At 34.3% G+C, this 17,921-nt stretch overlaps 1 protein-coding gene across 1 annotated transcript; it reads right to left on the reverse strand.

Moving 5' to 3' along the window:
* Positions 1 to 1,403: 1,403 nt before the first annotated feature.
* On the reverse strand, positions 1,404 to 17,605 carry LOC111778820 (N-terminal acetyltransferase A complex auxiliary subunit NAA15-like). Its single transcript, XM_023658797.1, has 26 exons — positions 17,395 to 17,605; positions 16,909 to 16,987; positions 16,680 to 16,762; positions 16,434 to 16,583; positions 15,296 to 15,411; positions 14,610 to 14,715; positions 14,383 to 14,454; positions 13,876 to 13,991; positions 12,901 to 13,033; positions 11,352 to 11,429; positions 11,206 to 11,259; positions 10,984 to 11,054; positions 8,618 to 8,672; positions 8,426 to 8,521; positions 7,436 to 7,564; positions 7,227 to 7,309; positions 6,901 to 7,131; positions 5,991 to 6,123; positions 5,807 to 5,914; positions 5,599 to 5,730; positions 5,344 to 5,400; positions 4,381 to 4,478; positions 4,242 to 4,300; positions 3,637 to 3,748; positions 3,434 to 3,534; positions 1,404 to 2,209 (listed from the first exon to the last, which is right to left on the reverse strand). The coding sequence occupies exons 1-26, from the start codon at positions 17,443 to 17,445 to the stop codon at positions 2,022 to 2,024; spliced, it is 2,691 nt and encodes an 896-aa protein (XP_023514565.1). The 5' UTR covers positions 17,446 to 17,605; the 3' UTR covers positions 1,404 to 2,021.
* Between the last annotated feature and the right edge of the window lie 316 nt (positions 17,606 to 17,921).

Raw genomic sequence — 17,921 nt, forward strand, 5'->3', positions numbered from 1 at the left:
TTTCATTAATTTTAAACTGACGTTGGAAGACTCTTCTAATGTTACTTTTAAAAAAAATTGAAACGCAGTACTTAACTATTAATGAAACTTTTTAATTTTTAAGAAACGTTTTTAAAGTTCAAAATTATTACTAACGGTTTTCATTGTTTCTTGATAGGTTTCGTGGTGATCTAAGTCGAAAAAAAGTTTGAATTGACACATATATATATATATTATATACTATTTATATAAAACAACAATGCCAACCTATGTTCAAAAGGCAATACCAATCTCATTGATGAAACCTTATCCATGGTCAATATCAACACCTTTTCGATCTCCTCGCGGTTTCACCTCTAGGACGTTCTATTATAGAGAAATTAATGATCCACTTAATGCAAATTTCTTAGTACAGTCAATAAAATATGTCAAGTTAAGTTATTCGGAACATTTATTCAAAAACTTTATTTATCAAAAGTAAATGTTAGTTTGTATAACACCCATTTATTTATTTTCAAACATTTAATAAGATGTATGAACTCAAATTTTTTTATTTATTTGAATCCAACCATCACTCCGTTAATATCATATTATTGATAAGATTATATTATTGATAAGATTGACTTCCAAGCGAAATTTTATAATTCAATCGAAAAAATCATAGTTACAATATCCTTGGGAGTTGCAGTTAGAGAAGGAAGAACAGATTTTGAGTTCCAGTAAAGTAATGGTCCTCCACAAACCTCATAAATCCTTCCTTCACAATTCTAATGGATAATACATCAAATAATGATGATTTTAGTATACAAATTCTAGCATTCCCTACACTACAAATTGCATACCTAATGTATAATGTCTTATAAATGCATACCTAATTAATGGGCTATGCCACAATTAATTCATTATCATTTTACTAAGTAACTACTCAAATAATACTAACTTATTACTTCAATAATTCTAATTATTGGCCAATGGATGATTTGATCAATCGACCAAACGATGAATTATTGTTGTTATTATTGTGTGTGCGCACACGTGGGGCTATGGTTTATCTGCTCAACTTCAGAGTCAAGCTTCAAAATCATTTAAGGAAAGGAAAAAATTCTGTAGTATAGGAAGACTATAGAAGGCAGAGGGCAGTCGAAGGGAAACAGAACCATAAGCCTAAACGACACACATATCACTGTACGAGTAGAGAGCAAACGATGAAATCTAGAGGGAAAAAAAGATCAAAATGAGACTTACCATATTCGCTCAACTCGAGTGACACTAATCGACTATAGTCGACTTCATAACTTTCCAAATTGCAGCAGACTGCCAGAGTCGAACCATAACCGAACCACCTTTGGCTTGGTTTGGTCAGGTTTTGCTTGATTAATGTGAATCATCAATTCAAGTATTTGTACATAACAGTTTAAGGCAAATACATAAAAGTTGATCAGTAATTTCATAGCAAAAATTTCCATACAAGGTGTTTATACATAACAAAGCAATAGTCAAATCGACCGACAAAGTACTATGTTAAGTTCAGTATCTCTACGTCGCAGGATGATCGTATAACCATGGAGGACATGGAGAATGGGAAAGAATCTTAGCTCTCTTCACCTAAGTATAACCTCAGATATTGGATTGGAGCAAAACCCACATACATCATCATCCTTGTCTAGAATCTACAAAAATTGTGAGCAACTGAAAATGTCGACCCTTCAAATGCAATGGGAACTGGAAGTTATACACATTTCCAGAAGGAATACATATCAGAGAATTGGGCAAGGCAAAGTAGAAATGGGTAAAGAAAAGAAAATAAATAAAAGGGGTGAAGAAAAAAAGAGAGCAAAATATGATCTTCAACAAACTACAAACCGAATTGCCACAGCTAGCTATGAACCTAGCACGTGACAGTGGTCGTTGATTCTTTGCAAGTAATTAACGGACTGTAGGCAGCTTTCTGAATGATGTTTTTGAATCATGTAAGGACATATATCATCTCAAAAATGAACCTGCAAATGCAACAATATTATGGTTGGCATTAGGCATCACGGTCAAATAGTAAGATCCTTGAATCCATCAAGCTTCCCATTATCTGAAACAGAGTTGGCATTTCGATTGGCACCGATCATTTCTGCATCTTTCAATGTTTGGTTGTTCACCGAGTTTGGTACAGCAGAGCTGAGACTGCCTTCAAAGTAGGCCGAGTAAGGGAAGAACTCCGAACATCGGGTTTTCCATCCTATGGTAACATTCACGTTCGCAACAAACAACACAAGATTAGAATATATAAATAACTCGCACTATTGTGTTACAAAATGAAGAACTAATGCCAGTGTGCCACCATCATACTTTGTCAAACCTCCCTCCACCATTAAAATAGGGAGTATAAACTACAGACAGAAATCTTGTTTGTTATTTAATATTTACAACCTAGCCATGTTCATATGCTCAACCAGCACGGTGATAAAAAAATTTACTGCGGGTGACTTTACCGCCCAAATATCCCACACAACGGTAATACGGAAAAAAAATCTGGTAAATATTTATACGTCGTTGGGGGAAACAAGTATTGATTTCCAGCTTCATACCAAATTTCCCCCCACAAACAACTTCTGAATTGACTTCCATTCCATTAAGTGGGGCATTAGCCTCAAAATGCAATCTTCACCTTACAACTAGTCCAGTCCTCCACTTCTGCCACAACATATACATATTTGGGTGCTACAATCATACCATCAGGATACCTAAAAAGAACCACTTGATCTTTTATTCAAGTACAATAAAGACTGAACCTGGTTATGGGCCTAACAGCTTGATTTTGAAAGTTGCTAACTCATTCTGATGGCAACTACTGCTAGAGATGAGATGAAGTAAAATAAATAATGGCATGGGGAAACCATTGCTAATGATGAGATAAAGGTACGAATAAATAACGGCAGTTGCCACTGGGATTCTGATAGCAACTATTGCTAATGATGTGGCTACCCGTTCATTTCTCAATTTGTGTTCTGTTCCCACTGAGGATAGCAGGAATGCCTATTTTGAGGGGGATGATTGTTGGTTGTATTTCATGAAAGATTGTGGTTGGACGATTGTCTTGTTTGTATTATGTTCCCTTCGAGTACCATCTTACTATGAGGTCAATTTTTGCTTGGCTAGAAAAGTTCACACTTCGGACTGCAGTCAAAAGCATTCTTCCGCTTTGTTGGGGCTGCACGGGTCTATCCTATGTAGTGGATATAAGGATCTGCACCATATCCTTAGGAGCAACTACTTGAAACTAAAATAGGATAAATCTTATACAATGAATATAAAGAACTTAATAAACAAATAATATCATTAGCAATACTATAAATTCCTGCTTATAAGAGAATCATCAAACCTTTAACGATGCACACTATGACTAAGTTTGAAATTAAAAAGTAATTGGACACATGAATAGGCAGGGATCTCCTTTGCTTACTTGATGCAGCAGCATGGTCGACAAGGCCTGTTTCGAGGAGCTTGTGAATGGTAATGCACTCCTTGAGCTTCCACTCCCTAATTGGCCCAAGTGCTCCATTTCTAATAATACCAAATCTTAATTCCATTACTTATGCGAAGCAACAAATCTAGATATATCCGGTATAGACAAAAAAATAATAGGACTCAATAAAAATGTACAACCTTGGCACCATGTTGTTTGTCGACTCTTCAATCAATTTGATAGCCTCAGATTTTCTCTGAGGTTCTAATAAATTTAGCATTTCTGCAACTGCAGCTCTATGCATCAAGGAATCTGCAGTAGCAAAAAAAAAAAATTGTTTTAAAAGGTATAAAAAACACATTGCAAAATGTATAGAGTAATCCAAACACATTATAGAGCTATACACCATTTCAATAGGAAGCGGCCTTTCCAAATATTCAAACGATTATCCTTTTTCAAAAATAGGAAGCTTAGATGAGTGAAGAATTATGTTCAGAAATTGTATTTGAATTTCCGGGAGTGGGCTTTTTTAATTATTTCTGTGTTACCCTTTCAGGAAGGTTTTAGAGTTGAAAAGAGCCTAACCATTTTCATCGTTTGTATTTATAGGTTACTTTGGATCTTCGAGGATTTAGTTTTCTAATCAGAAGTATTTTGTTGATGATTTTTCAATACTGAAATGAATAGCATTGCTTTTCTTTCCCAAAAAAGAAAAAAGAAACAAGATATCCCTTATGTGTCAAAGTTATTAAAATTAAATATTCAGTATTATGGTATATGGGACTGCAATACAGACGATGATAACCTTTATGTTTCTCAAGAAAAACTTCATTTGCCTCCATCAATGATCTTTCATGCACTTGACTGCAATAGGAGTAGATAGAGCCATTTAGAGTAAAGCACAGAATAAACACAAGGTGTAACTCATAAAGAAATTTTAAAACCTGATCAGAGGACGCTCTGCATCTAAGACACTCCAAATAAGTTTTTCACCATCAGTTGTTGGAGCGGGCATTGAGTCCACCTTGCAGAAAAACTTGATCTGCGTACAAATTCATACGAGCTTTAAACAACCCACAACATTCAAACACATTAAAGACGTGCACAGAAAACACAAATACAAGCTGCCAGCAAAAGAAACATCTATTCATAAAATAACTTTCTTTTCTAAAAAACAGTTAATAAAGACAAGAGATACAACACACAAATGTAATATCCATTATGTTTCTTGAATTTGAAAATGCATGTCCTAGCGGAATTAAAATGTAATATCTTAATTGTAGAATCCACTATAATGAGAAGTATGATAAATTTAATTGTATTTTTGAGAGTCATACAAGATGCTGGCAGAAAGAGCGAAAGGAGGTTTAGAGAGTGTAATGAAAGAGCATGGTTAGTTATCTATATATATTTCATTGTTTTTAATACACGTACAAACTAGCTTGCATACACCACACACCTTCAATATTCTCACGAGAGTACCATCTAGCCATACTACATTTGGTTCTCAAGAAAACTCATAGGATATTAAATTTTAGGCAGGTGTCCATCATGGTTTGAAATCACACCTCTTTACCCCTTGACGAGGCATAAAATCAGAGTACCTAGAAAGAAAGGTTGTGTTAAGAGAAAAATACAAATTCCTTCTTTTATTCCATTTTCTAAACCTCGTTTTATTTTTCTTAATTTTGAAATAATGAGTAAAATATAAGGAATTTTTCTTTTATAAAAAAATGTATTACAAATTTGACTAAAATGAGTCGTCATTTTTTTAAAACAATCTTGCAAGTGTAAGTATTCAGATAACCCATTGGATTCAAAAACATTAAAGAAAAAAAAATCAACAAAGATAACATATCAAACAGCCTAGTAGCCTTATGAAACTAAGCACATCAGATGCAACATACCAAACAACGATGAGAATCTGGGTGTTCCGCATCCAACCTTAGAAGCTGCTTTACAGCCTACAGGAAAGCACGAGCACAAAAGATAATGTTTCGAATAAACTTGGGAAGAAAAAAATAGATTTAAGTCACAGCTGTGGCAACTATTTTGGCCAAAAGTTTCTCGTCAGACTCAATTTTCATATAACACAGATAGGGTGATTATTCTGAAGAAAGGTAGGGAGAATCCCAAGATCTGATCTATAACGTATAACACACCTGAAAAGCAAGTAAAATTTTCTGCTTTCTCATATTCACTTCAAAAGAAAGTACGTGTGTGTCCAAGGAATCAGGAGAATGCTTCTGAAGTAACTTCAAGTACTTTGTAGCCTCCAGTAATGGATCTTCAACCTAAATAAATTCGGAAATCAAATTTATGGAGCTTCACAAACCAACCAAACCACACACACAACAGACAGAAAGCAACCTGCACCAATTTTTCTCCATGTGGGTCTGTATCAACAGGTTTGACATTCCGTTTCCCAGACTTTGAGACACCGGAATTATTTGTTTCTTCATTTTTCACATATGCCTCCTAATGTGAAACAGAATACATAAGAAATCAACAGAGAAAAACCTCCAACAACAGCTACAGTAATAAAACACAATACTTTCTTAGCTCGTGCTTCAGCCTTCCTCTGCTTTTGCCTCATCTTCTTTTTCTGAGAAGGAAGCAAATTTGACATGCTATCATCCTCTCCAGTACTTGATTTTGGAGGAGAGTCATATAACTTGATATAGCATCTGCACCTCAAAAGTAAGAAGCCATGTAAGCTTTTTGCCAAAATAATGGAAGGAAGAATGCAACAACGATAGCGGCGTGTACGAAAAAAAGAATAAATCTTGTGATAAATTTATGGAGGCTCTTCTTGTAAAGGATCCCAAGTGGTGTAATTGTTTCTTTTATCCTTCGTCAGACTAAAGTTTAATCTTCTGTTAAATTTGCGGACATTTTTGTAAACAGGGTAAGAAACCATGTAAGCATTTCATCAAAATAATGTAAGGAAGAATGCAAAAATGATAGCATAAACGAACAAAAGACTAAATCTTCGTCAGATTGAAGTTTAAATCTTCTGTTAAATTTGCGGTCATTTTTGTGAACCCAATCAATGAAACATCAGATCTAATTAAGTTTAATAATTATAATCTTCTACTTCAACTACATGTATTAGATCTTTCATAATCTTTTTGAAGCATGCATAGAAGGTAAATTAGAGAAATATGTGATTAGCTACTACACCTTCTCATACATATTCAATATTTTGTTCTTTTCTTTTTATTACATTTGGAACATTGAGTTTCTAACAGGAAAGGCATCGAAATGTGCAAAAAATTAAATGAACTTAAATAAACATATTTTGATAGTCGTGTCCTTGCCATTCTGTCCACATTCATAGAAATTGCATTATTTTAAATATGTGCATCTTAGTTGGAGAGCAAGAATGGCGAGATGTCTTATTGGATCAAACGATGCAAACAGAAGAAAAAGAAAACAAAATAGGTCCCACAAAAAGGTTTCACCTGATGGCCCCTATAGCTGCTTTTTTAAAATATGGCTCAGAATGCAATCGATCTTGGAACCTGAGCATATCAACATATGCACGCAGAGTCATCTTCCGTAAGCAATAAGAATGAAAGTCAAACTGATCTTCGGTAATATCAGCATAATGCTTCTCGACAGCCAAATAATTCTTCAGAGCCCGTCCAAGATCTCCTTGGCGGAAGTAACTTTCACCAGATGCAAGTTCATACCTTCACCCCAAAACAAAGAGAGAGATCCCCATTAGTTGAAATTGAGAACAATGATATAGGATAGTTGACAGACATGGCAGAGGATGGAGACAAACCACATGCATTGCATATCATGGAGATTGTTGTGCTGATCTCCGTCTTTTGTGAACAAAACTGCCGTTTTTTCTGCCAAGGCCACCTTCAAGTATGAAGGTGTTTGGGAAACAATAATAGTAAAAGCCCAATGATAGTACATAAGTAACTAAGTCGTGCATCAGACAAAATATCAAATGCAGAAATTGAAGGAGTAAAATCATAGTAAAACCTGATCTGCCTGCAGCATACGCTTGACACATTCACTATTTATGTACCGATCTGCAAGATCCATACACCTAGCTTCATCTGCCAATGCAGCAGAAGCAGCTGCATCACCAGCATGCTTCAATATGCGGCTCTGTAGTATAACAATACATAGAAATAATAAAAATCAAACATGAACCTGAATCATTAAAAAATGAAGAAAACCTTAATCACAAGTTCTAAAAAACCTATCATAATTATTATTTACAAAATATTATTATGAAAACCAAGTTTTGAGAATAAGTTTCATCACAAGTTTAATATGTAACGTTAAATACTTAAAGCTGCCTGGTATAGCATATTGAGTGCCTATGTATATTAAATGTCAATGCTAATCATTTTATGAAAACCTAATTAAATTAAATCGTACAAAAATTAATCCTAAATATTACAGGAAGACATCCCCGACCATTGTAAAACAACTACTACTTTTTGTAACCAGAAACGATTTCTCCTTGATACAATGAAAAGGAAAATGTTCAAAGGATACAAACTGCCGAGGAGAATAAAAAGAAATAGAACCAGAAAACAGACAAGATCATAAAGCGAATACAAACAAAAGAAAATGACCAAGAAACAAAAAGGACCAATAAATTAAAGCTCGGCTCCAAAGCAAACTCAAAAAACAACCACAACAGCTAAAGATAAAAATAAAAAATAGCCAAAACAATAAAAAGTTGGCTAAGAAACTCCTCCAAAAACTAACAATTCAACTAAGAAGCTTCAAAAGTAAAAGTCCCAAAAGTGGAACCACCAAATTAGATGGCAAAGCCTAAAAAAGAGCTCTCAGGAAATTAGATTTTTTTTTATAAAAAAAATCCTTCAGAAGTTGAAGGAATTTCACTTAATTCAAGACCACAAGCTTTAATAAGAGATGCGTATTTTCACACATAAGACAACAACTACTACTATAATCATAATCAATGGCAACGTTGTTTTCCCCATTCTGCCTCACCTTTACAGAGTACAAGTCGATGACAGTTGGAGTGTGCTTTATAGCCTCATCAATCTTGGAGAGAGCAATGTCATATTGGCCCCTTCTGTCATAATGCTGAACACAAAATGTCGTGAGCATAATGAATATTCAAATAAATAAAGTCGCCAGAAAAACAATGTCAAAGTAATCATCAAACTGACAAACACTAACCTGAGCCAGTAAGAACAAAATCCACATGAGTGTTGATGGAGGTTCCTTTTCGGTACTGTAGCAAAGAACATCAAAAGGTAGAAACAGAAATAAATATTTCAGTAATTGGAAAAACATTTCTTCAACATCCCTTTCCCTGTGAAATGATACTACTTTTTCTTTAATTGGGGTAAAAAAGCCATCCCAGGTGGATCATCAATGTGAATTAAATAAAGGCTATAAATAATAATATAACCCCTATACCATTCCAGATAGAAACATTTTTGGAATGGAAGCCTGATTTCTGTCTAATGCTTTACTCACTCACCAGGCATGAAAAATCCAGTAAATGTTATAGATCATATTACTTGGGTACATACTAGGTACTGAGATAGGGNTTTTTTTTTTTTTTTTTTTTTTTTTTTTTTTTTTTTTTTTTATAAGAAATCGAACTTTTGTTGAGAAACATGAGAGAAAAAAACATGGGATACAAAAACAAGTCAATGCAAAGGAAATCCCAAGGACTAAACGAAAGGACTCCAATCCAGCAAAATCAAACCAAGCTCATAATTATAAAAAGGTCTTCTACCCACATCCACAAAGAAGCATCAAACCTCACCAACTCCGAAGCCTCTTCACAAGACCTCTCAATTTTCCTCAAGATACTGCTATTCTCTCAAGTCAAACTCCTCACAAGATTGCTAAGAAGCTAGCATGTCACAAAACTTTGCCTTTATCACGAAAGGGTAACCCAAGAGAGATTCTCCTCAATTAGAGCAGCATAGTTCCTATTTCAAACCAAATATAAATTAAGAGAAGCCAACCAACAGGTCCAAAGGGACTGAACAAATAGGCATCCCCAAAGAAGGTGATGCAAATCCTCAGACTGACGCCTACAAAGAAAACGCCAATTCAAGGATAAGAAGAAGAATGTTTTTGGACACAATCCATAGTGCTGACTCTCCCGTATAAAACATGTCATTTTAATCTTCCAAATAAAGGAGAAAGTAGAGGTGGGACGGGTTGAGGTAGGGGCCAACAACAACCAAAAGAAAGAATACAAGAAGGATTCGGATCCATAACCAAGTCTCTAACCCCACAAGGCACAGATTATGGAGAATAGAAAGAAGTCTCACGACCTCACCATCAGAAAGATGACACGTAAAACCCAAAAACAACGAGGCAGAGAGTTCAAGGGACAAAAGAACAAAATCCACAAAATAAATGTTTTAGTGGAAGATATGATATAAACGAGGAAACTAACTCGTGAAGGGGAATCTCGCCCACCCACCAATTTTTCTGAAAATAAGCAACCAAACCCTCCCCAATATTGCACTTAACAAGCAAAGAAAAAGACGGGAAGCCTAATTGGTGCCACATGACTTGAACTCACTCTCTTTAAGTCATTTATTATTTACTTCAACATGCTTCATTTTTCTAACGAAATTTTGGTTGTAAAAGAATCCCTACAAAGTTGGAAGTTCTTTAGTGAACCTTCTTCCTAGAGAAGCTCAGCGGTTCTGAAGAAGTTAAAAGGTTAAAACTCCATTAGCTGTATCTCCTCAAAAGTAGTATTTACAAAGTTAACTTTGGAGAAGATGGCTCAACTTTTTAACTATGGAGGGTCTTTGTTTGTGTAAGAAACCAAAATTACTTTAAAAACGATAAAATAGGTGACTGGATATTCCCTAGCCTAAACTTCAGAGGGTCTCTGAATAAAACCAAGACTTCTCAACTCAGATCCTATTTGCATTGTGCCAAAGGTAAAGGTTCGTTGGATTAACGTTCCGTGGAATCATCATAGTGAAGAAAGCCTTAACATGATGAAGAATCTTGAGATATTGTTGTTTTGATATTCTAGATCTAGTACTTGATTCAAACTCATTTATGCTATATATTTTCACTGTTTATAGAAAACAGAAAATAATTCAATCAGCACTCCAATCAGCACTGGATCAAGAAATTTGCATGAATGTCTGCAAAGGTAACAAGAAGCCCTCCAATCAGCACTGAAGATAAAAGAGGATTATTACAGAAGATGAACTCGTTTTTACCAAAATGAAGCCATACAGTGCACAAAATCGATGACATTGATGAACAATTACTGTTCCTTTATATTCTAAATCAATGAAAAAAAAATCTTCACTAATCCATTGGATTTCATGGTAGAGTGTCTTATCCTTCAATTTGTACCTCTTTTTTTCCTTATAATCCTTTGATATACCAAATTTTAAAAATGATGCAAATCAACCAACTAAGAAGGCAGATCGTTGCACTTTCCAAGTGGGATATAAGACTTAAAAAAAAAATGGAGTTTTGATGAGTATCTCAATCTTCTACAAAAGGGTAAATACTTGTACCAGTAACAAAGAAAAAAGAAATATTACCTGCCAGGGTATTGACCGCTTGACCTGACTGAATTCTCCAACCAAAGAATTAATTGCTCTAGTATGTCCGCCTGAATAAGAGTTCATTGAAAGGAACATTAGAAAAATTAATTGAGTTGATTTTTCAAGCAATACAGACATTCTAAAAATTCCATTCAAGGGTTTCAAAACTTTTCTTTAAAGACAGAAAGAAAGAAAAAAGAAAGGAATGGGCAAACTAACCTTTCCAGGCTGATCATACAAAGGGGAAAGATCAGAGAACAAAGAAGGAACTCCCTGAAGCAAATAACAAACAGATTCATTAAATTTCAGCGTCCATTACAAATTTGATAATCAAGAAACAAAACGAATAGCCATAACATAAGTACCTTGGTTAAGAGAGGCCGAATATAAGTATCAGCCGCATCTCTAAATTTGTCACCTTGCAGAAAATCAAGTGGTATTCTCTGCAAAAGAGCCACTTGCATCAAGAAATTTAAACTAGAAAAGGTCTCATGATGGACAATAATAACAGTTACAATGTAAGTGATCTAGTAGTAATATGAAGGACAATGACAACAGAGTTCTCTCTCTTAATAATAGAAGCATCTTTCATTCAGAGGTGCAGAAATAAACATAATATGACCACTTGGAAAATAAGGTGTACAACAACTAGATGGACAAACTAATACAATAAGGAAAATTATTTGTAGGTATTACAAGAAACGATTGCATAAAATAATAGTTTCATGTATCCATGGCACTGCACAAAAGTGGGCCAAACACTCACCCCTTTCCAAAAAAAAAACCAGTGTTTTTTTGTTTCTTCCTAACCAAATTCCACACGATGAGATAAAGGAACCTGTTTTCCATAATAAGCCTCCTCTAACCCCAAATTGAGGGTTTAAAGCACCGTCTCATGTAAGAACACGAAATTTTGGGCAAAAGGACAATCAAACACGCAATTCACTAACTTCAACAATCTCTTCCTTTGCCTTTTTTTTTCTTCCTCCTTAGAATCAGTGATAATCTTACCCTGATTTCTTCCAATAACTTAGGAGACTATTACACAAAAAGATTTTCATTTGCACATTGAAACTGACTCACAATCCAATGGAATATTGCCAACGTTTCCTCTTTCATCATTCCATATTGAAACAGTACCAAGCTCCCCATCAATGTTAAAGACTTCCTCTTTTATTTATTTTTTCACCACCACAAAAACATTGTAGACAATGTAAATATAATAAACAATGCTTTGTAAGAAACACACCAAAAGACTTAATATTCCACACCAAATGTCCAAGCCCTAGGGAAAAGTCATAGAAAATGGAGGACTGATCCCTCGTCGTGTGAGTAAATAATGGCAGGTCCTCATAAGTTCTACCATTCTCATCAAGAGTTCTGTGAAATTAAAAATGAGGGAGGCATAACAGTGATTGCCCTACCTCAGGATTCTACTAATATGATTTTGAAAAGGGTAAAATGGGACATTGGGATTCTACTAAACATCAATTGAATAATATAAGACATCCTACCTCAGGAGGGAAGGAGGAACGAAGAGAGGGGGAAAAACAAACAGATACCTTTACATATAAGTGAGTTCCTTTAGACCTCAACCACCAAATTCTAGAAAAAGGACGCTCTGGGGCCATGTCCTAAGGACATACAGGGCATACCAAGATGCACATAAGGTTGACTTCTTTTAATTTATTCAAAACTAATTTTTAAAAACAGACACATTGTTGAATAACATGTCATGCCAAAGTTATCATTTCTACAAGAGCGAGCAAAAGATATGCTTGCAGTTATAAATCTTATTCATGTCAAGTTCTAGAATGAGCCAATTATATTTCCCAAGCCAACATTAAACTCACGCTACAAAAGTGGAAAATGAAGTTAAAAGAGCTCAAAAGAATATTGGTCAAGATTTCATACCTTAACAGCAGATGACCACCCATTTTGCTGCCCCAGAGATTTGTATAATTCATCTAACCGTTCAATTTCTTCTGGAGAATACTCAGAATTTTTTGAAACTAGCCCAATACAAACTTGCAGCCCTTCATAGTATCTAATCAGTGGCAAGAAAAAAATAGCATCATCTGGAACCTAATCTAATGGATTTCCAGGCCAATTTTTCATTTAAAAAGTCACAATAAAAGATATGTGATTATAATTAAAGTGTGCGTATTTATATGGAGTGAAATGATGAAATAAAGTGTGTGTATATATTACATCCGTAAATGTCTAAGCCAACTTATATACATCTCAACTAATCTCACAGAACAACTATCTAACCTTACCACATTTGGTTGCTAAGAAAACTTGTAAGATATTAAAACATAGGTAGGTAGTCATTTGGCTTAAACTCATTCAGTCTAGGCCCATGTTTTCATTGAGTCGTCGATCGCCATTGGGCCAGCCAATCATGGTTTACAAATAATATATAATCATAAATTTAAATATGTAAGACATTCATGGGGTGAGCATACACCTTTGTGGGAAATAGAAAGATAACATAGTTATGTGGAAGTCTGCTATCTGAGACTTCTCAAGCAGTTAATAAACTGTTCTTCTCTTATAAAAACGGGAAAAATGAAAGAGAAACCTGAAGAAACAATAAATAAAGAACGAACATGGTTTTATGATGAGTAAGCATCCTCAAGATCGCTTTTTTTTTTTTTTTCTTATTGAACTCAATGTTTAAATATGAAAACTATCAACCTGTGGAATAGGAAATAAACTTAACCAATTCCCTTCCCGTTCCTCCAATGCCTTAGAGCCAAAAAAGTAGAGTGTCCATCTTTTGAGGTTCCATAAAAGCCATATAGTTTGAGATCTTTTTACTCAAAGAAAGGCAGCAGGAGATTCACATCCTAAATATCAATGAAGAAAATTAAACCCATTTAATACCTGTAATTGTCAGGATTAATGGCAAGTAGTGTCTTGTATAAATTTTTGCCTTCTTCCAGACGTCCAAGCTTCACTAACAGAGAAACCTCTTGTTCCTTATAAGACAATTTGTCAACCTGTAAATGAGTCAGATTGGTTAGTACTGCTGGTTCTCTCTCTGTGTTTCATAGTTTTGTTCGGACAAGAAAGACAAACTTTTCCTTCAAAAGCTCTTTCTCAATAGAAACCAAACTGTAATTCAGAATCATGGAACTTACAATAAGGGGGTACAAAAAACAGCCCAAGTTAAGGAGCAAACCCAGATAACTATAAAAAGTGACTCCAATCCAAAAGAATAAAACGTAACGATTAATTAAAGTAATTCACAAGTTACAAGATACCAAACACCTAAAACAAGCATAACAAGAAAAAATCTCATAATAAAAAACCACACATAACACCCTGTTTTCGCTGAAAATGTTAGTTTAAAGAGAACCCCAAAGAGATGGCATTGACAAGACCACTTACAATTTTTGGCTCTTTCTTGTGCAACTCATCAAGAGCTCTTTCAAAAAAACCACATTCATCCAACAAAGAAATCTGAAAGAAGAATACAAATGGATTATCAACCAAAATAAACTTGCTAGTAATTATTGCCAACAAAGCTCAACCTTGTGACATGTACAGAAACTTCATCAAGAAGAACTGACAAAGCAAACTTTGCTAACAGAACAGACTAATATATATATACAAACCTTATACAAGAGCATCTCTCCATGCTCACAGCGTTCACTCTCTGGTGGATAATCATCTTCAAGCGTACCCTCGTATGCTTCCAAAATTTCTACTGCTTTTGATGGACTAAAAGTGAAAGAAAGAAGTTAAGCAAAAAACCAGAGGTGATACTCTCAAATACACAAAAAATAAATACTAGAGTAAAATAATCTGGCAACCTTTACAAAAATAGTGAAATATCTACTTAAGTCTATAAGATAGAACAATGAACTGTCTCTCATATTAAAGTCAGAAGTTTTTCAACTTCTTTATCTAACAAGAGCAAAATTAAAACCAATCCATGAGCTGTGGTTTTAAATAACTTTTTAAAATACATATACATACACTTCTAAAATTATTTTTCAAGAACATCGATATTGTACAAAATTGTTATTTTCATAAGCTTTAATTTTTTTTTTTTTTCCCAGAGCTTTTCGGGAAGATTTGGGAGCTTAAAAAGTTTCCCCGACATTGCTGGTGATGGTGTTTAACAATTCTCCTTTTTCTGAAAATAAAATTAGAGAAAAAAAAAATAGAAAACTCACTTGTATAAATTCTCAAATGTCATAAAGTAGGATCCATATTTTGAATCTCATATTATGAAGCTATGCCAAATAAGTCATTACAACTACTGAACATATTACAAGTCAAACAGATAGGAACGTACTTTGAATTTAAGTGATGAGCTACAGAAAAACCAATCCAATTCATGCGATGGTTTGGTTTCAAGGTCAGAAGTTGTTGTCTCGTTTCAACAAAGCCTTTCAAGTCTCTCATTTGGGCCTGCAACATTAAAGGTAAAAATGAGCCAAAAACATATGACCAAAAAATCAAATAATAAAGAAAATGATTGCATCATAACGATAAAGTAATTAAGATTAAACACATCAAATAAAGATCACCAAAACGTGGTCCAATATGCATGTTCCAGATCAGGAAACTAAGGAAGAAAGAATCTCTAAAAAGTACATATAAAAAATGAGATTAGATGCATTAAGAGGGCAAGAAGGAAGATATAGAGAAAGGCTAAAAGATAAGACATTACATTAGCCATACTAATTTCCCCCCTCCCCCTAATAAAATGATGAACTGATCCTGAGGCTATGTTTCAAAAGAAAAAAGATTTTGTGCATGATAATCTGTCAAAATGGTCCAACCGTTCTTACTCCAATTTGTTGCAACTCCCAACTGAAAATCAACTTTTCTCTAAATAGACCAAGCCTCTAGCACCCAACAATTCAAACTCTTTTCTTCATTCCTTCTTATCACCACCTATGCTATATTTTCTATTAGCTCTGAATCTGTACAAGCTTCTAGTTACTTCACCACAAACTTATGCTATTTATACGGCCATAGCAGTGCCATCTACATCTATGTCAGCAGAAAGTGTAAGAGTCACCAAGTCAACAGTTAGCCACAAATTTTAGAACAGAGTAGTTCAATGGGTGGTTTTCCCAGTGACTAATATTGCATACAGCTAAAAGAAAACTCTGCTTGAGATAGTCCAAAGTCCTACTGTCAGAGGTTTGGTGCTGTTTAGTAATACTTATAACAGTGAACAAACTTTCCTAATAGTAGCCTATATTGGATCGTTAGTTCCTGTAAATTTCACATCAATGTAATAGTTTCTCAGTTTCAAATAAAAGGTCTTGTAAATTTATAGTTGTTAATAGCTCAAAGTATCATCCAAAAATTCACCGCAAAGAAGTATATTATCAAGATTCAGATGTAACAAATGATATTTCCATGTTGCACAAATATAATGCAGAAAACCACAGGTTAAAAGAACAAGATATAGTTCAAACCTGTAGAAGTGACAGATCACGTAAAATTTCAATATTGTCAGGATCTATTTTCAGGGCATTCCGGTAACATTTAATTGCCTCTCTGTATTCTCTATCTGAACGATATAAGAGACCATAAACATGCCAGCAAACATGACTTTTTAGGTCATTCTGCATCAAAACACAAACTTAGATGACCAGGAACTATGATACAAATCAGCTATTATGAAACAATGAAATTCGAGTACGATAAAAAAATGCACAAACCTTCAATCCTAATCGAACAAGTTCATATGCTTCAGGCTTACGATCCATACAATTCAACGTTAACCCCTTCATGGATAGAGTTTCTGATATTGTGTAGAAATAAGAATTATTGAAGATAGTAAGGGGGGGTGGAAAAGAAATAATAACAAATAAGACTGGTACATCGTTTTAACACGGATGCCAGATACAAATTCGAATTGAATAATCATTAACTAAGAGTTGGAACTACCTCCATGTTCGGGAAACTTCTTCAAAATTTGATCAGCTGCTTTCAGGCCCTTCTTGTACTGTTTTGTTTCGTATGATTTCTACAATAGATAATAACAAAAAACACAAAACTCAATTAACCATTGCAACAGCCTCTCAAATATTGACCAATAACACAGCTGATGAATATCATATCGACAAAAAAACCGACCAAATCACGTTATTATTATCCACTGAAGTAGTACGCAACCCAATTAAAATTAAAAGTAGCTTACTTATTCACTAGTTCCTATGAAACAAAAATGCAATCAAAGAATGTCCAAATTTTCCTCCAATCCCCACATTCCTCAATGAAAGAACATACAAAACTAGCCGAAAGTTCAGCAAGAAAAATCTAGGGTTTGTCCAATGAAAAGAAGAAGAAGAAAGAAGGGTACAACTATTTAACTTCGATCGAAGTATGATTAAAGTGATGATGAAGCACATAGAAAAGAATCGATAAACTTACGACGATGAGCTTGAAGAGGTTGGCCTCCTTGGGTGGAAGTGACGCACCCATTGTTGCAGAGAAAGAAGGAGAAACAGAGGAAATGAAGGAGAGTGAAAATGAAGTGAAAAAATAAGAACTTTGAGCTTTGTATGTTGAGAGTTTATAGAGACAGGTGCGTGTTGAGTGGTGGCGTTTATCTGCTGCAACCCTACGGGGAAGAAGAAGGGGAAAAAATATATTATTAATAATAAATAATGGAATTTTGGGAAATTTAATTTATATACCCAATATTGTCATTTACATTGCAATGCGCGCGTGAACTTCCCCGGAAATTTCGGGTTCAAGAAANTTTTTTTTTTTTTTTTTTTTTTTTTTTTTTTTTTTTTTTTTGTCAAAAATGAATATTCTTTAAATTTTATTTTATATTTTTTAGGATTCGCACATATGAAATTCCTTAATTTTTCTTCATCTCTTTGAAAAAATAATATTTTCAAATAATATTAATAATTTTTATTTCTTAATATAATTTCTATTGAAAACGTAAA

Source organism: Cucurbita pepo, chromosome LG17 (assembly GCF_002806865.2).
Source record: "Cucurbita pepo subsp. pepo cultivar mu-cu-16 chromosome LG17, ASM280686v2, whole genome shotgun sequence".
NCBI classification, from domain to species: domain Eukaryota; kingdom Viridiplantae; phylum Streptophyta; class Magnoliopsida; order Cucurbitales; family Cucurbitaceae; genus Cucurbita; species Cucurbita pepo.

Bases quoted from the DNA above. Each gene is read 5' to 3' on its own strand.
- LOC111778820 (XM_023658797.1), bottom strand. From the start codon at position 17,445: ATGGGTGCGTCACTTCCACCCAAGGAGGCCAACCTCTTCAAGCTCATC. The intron at 13,034-13,875 runs GTATTAAATGGG...GCCACTGATTAG, and splicing joins ATTAATCCTGACAATTACAG to ATACTATGAAGGGCTGCAAG. The intron at 11,055-11,205 runs GTTAGTTTGCCC...ACTCTTATTCAG, and splicing joins TGTATGATCAGCCTGGAAAG to GCGGACATACTAGAGCAATT.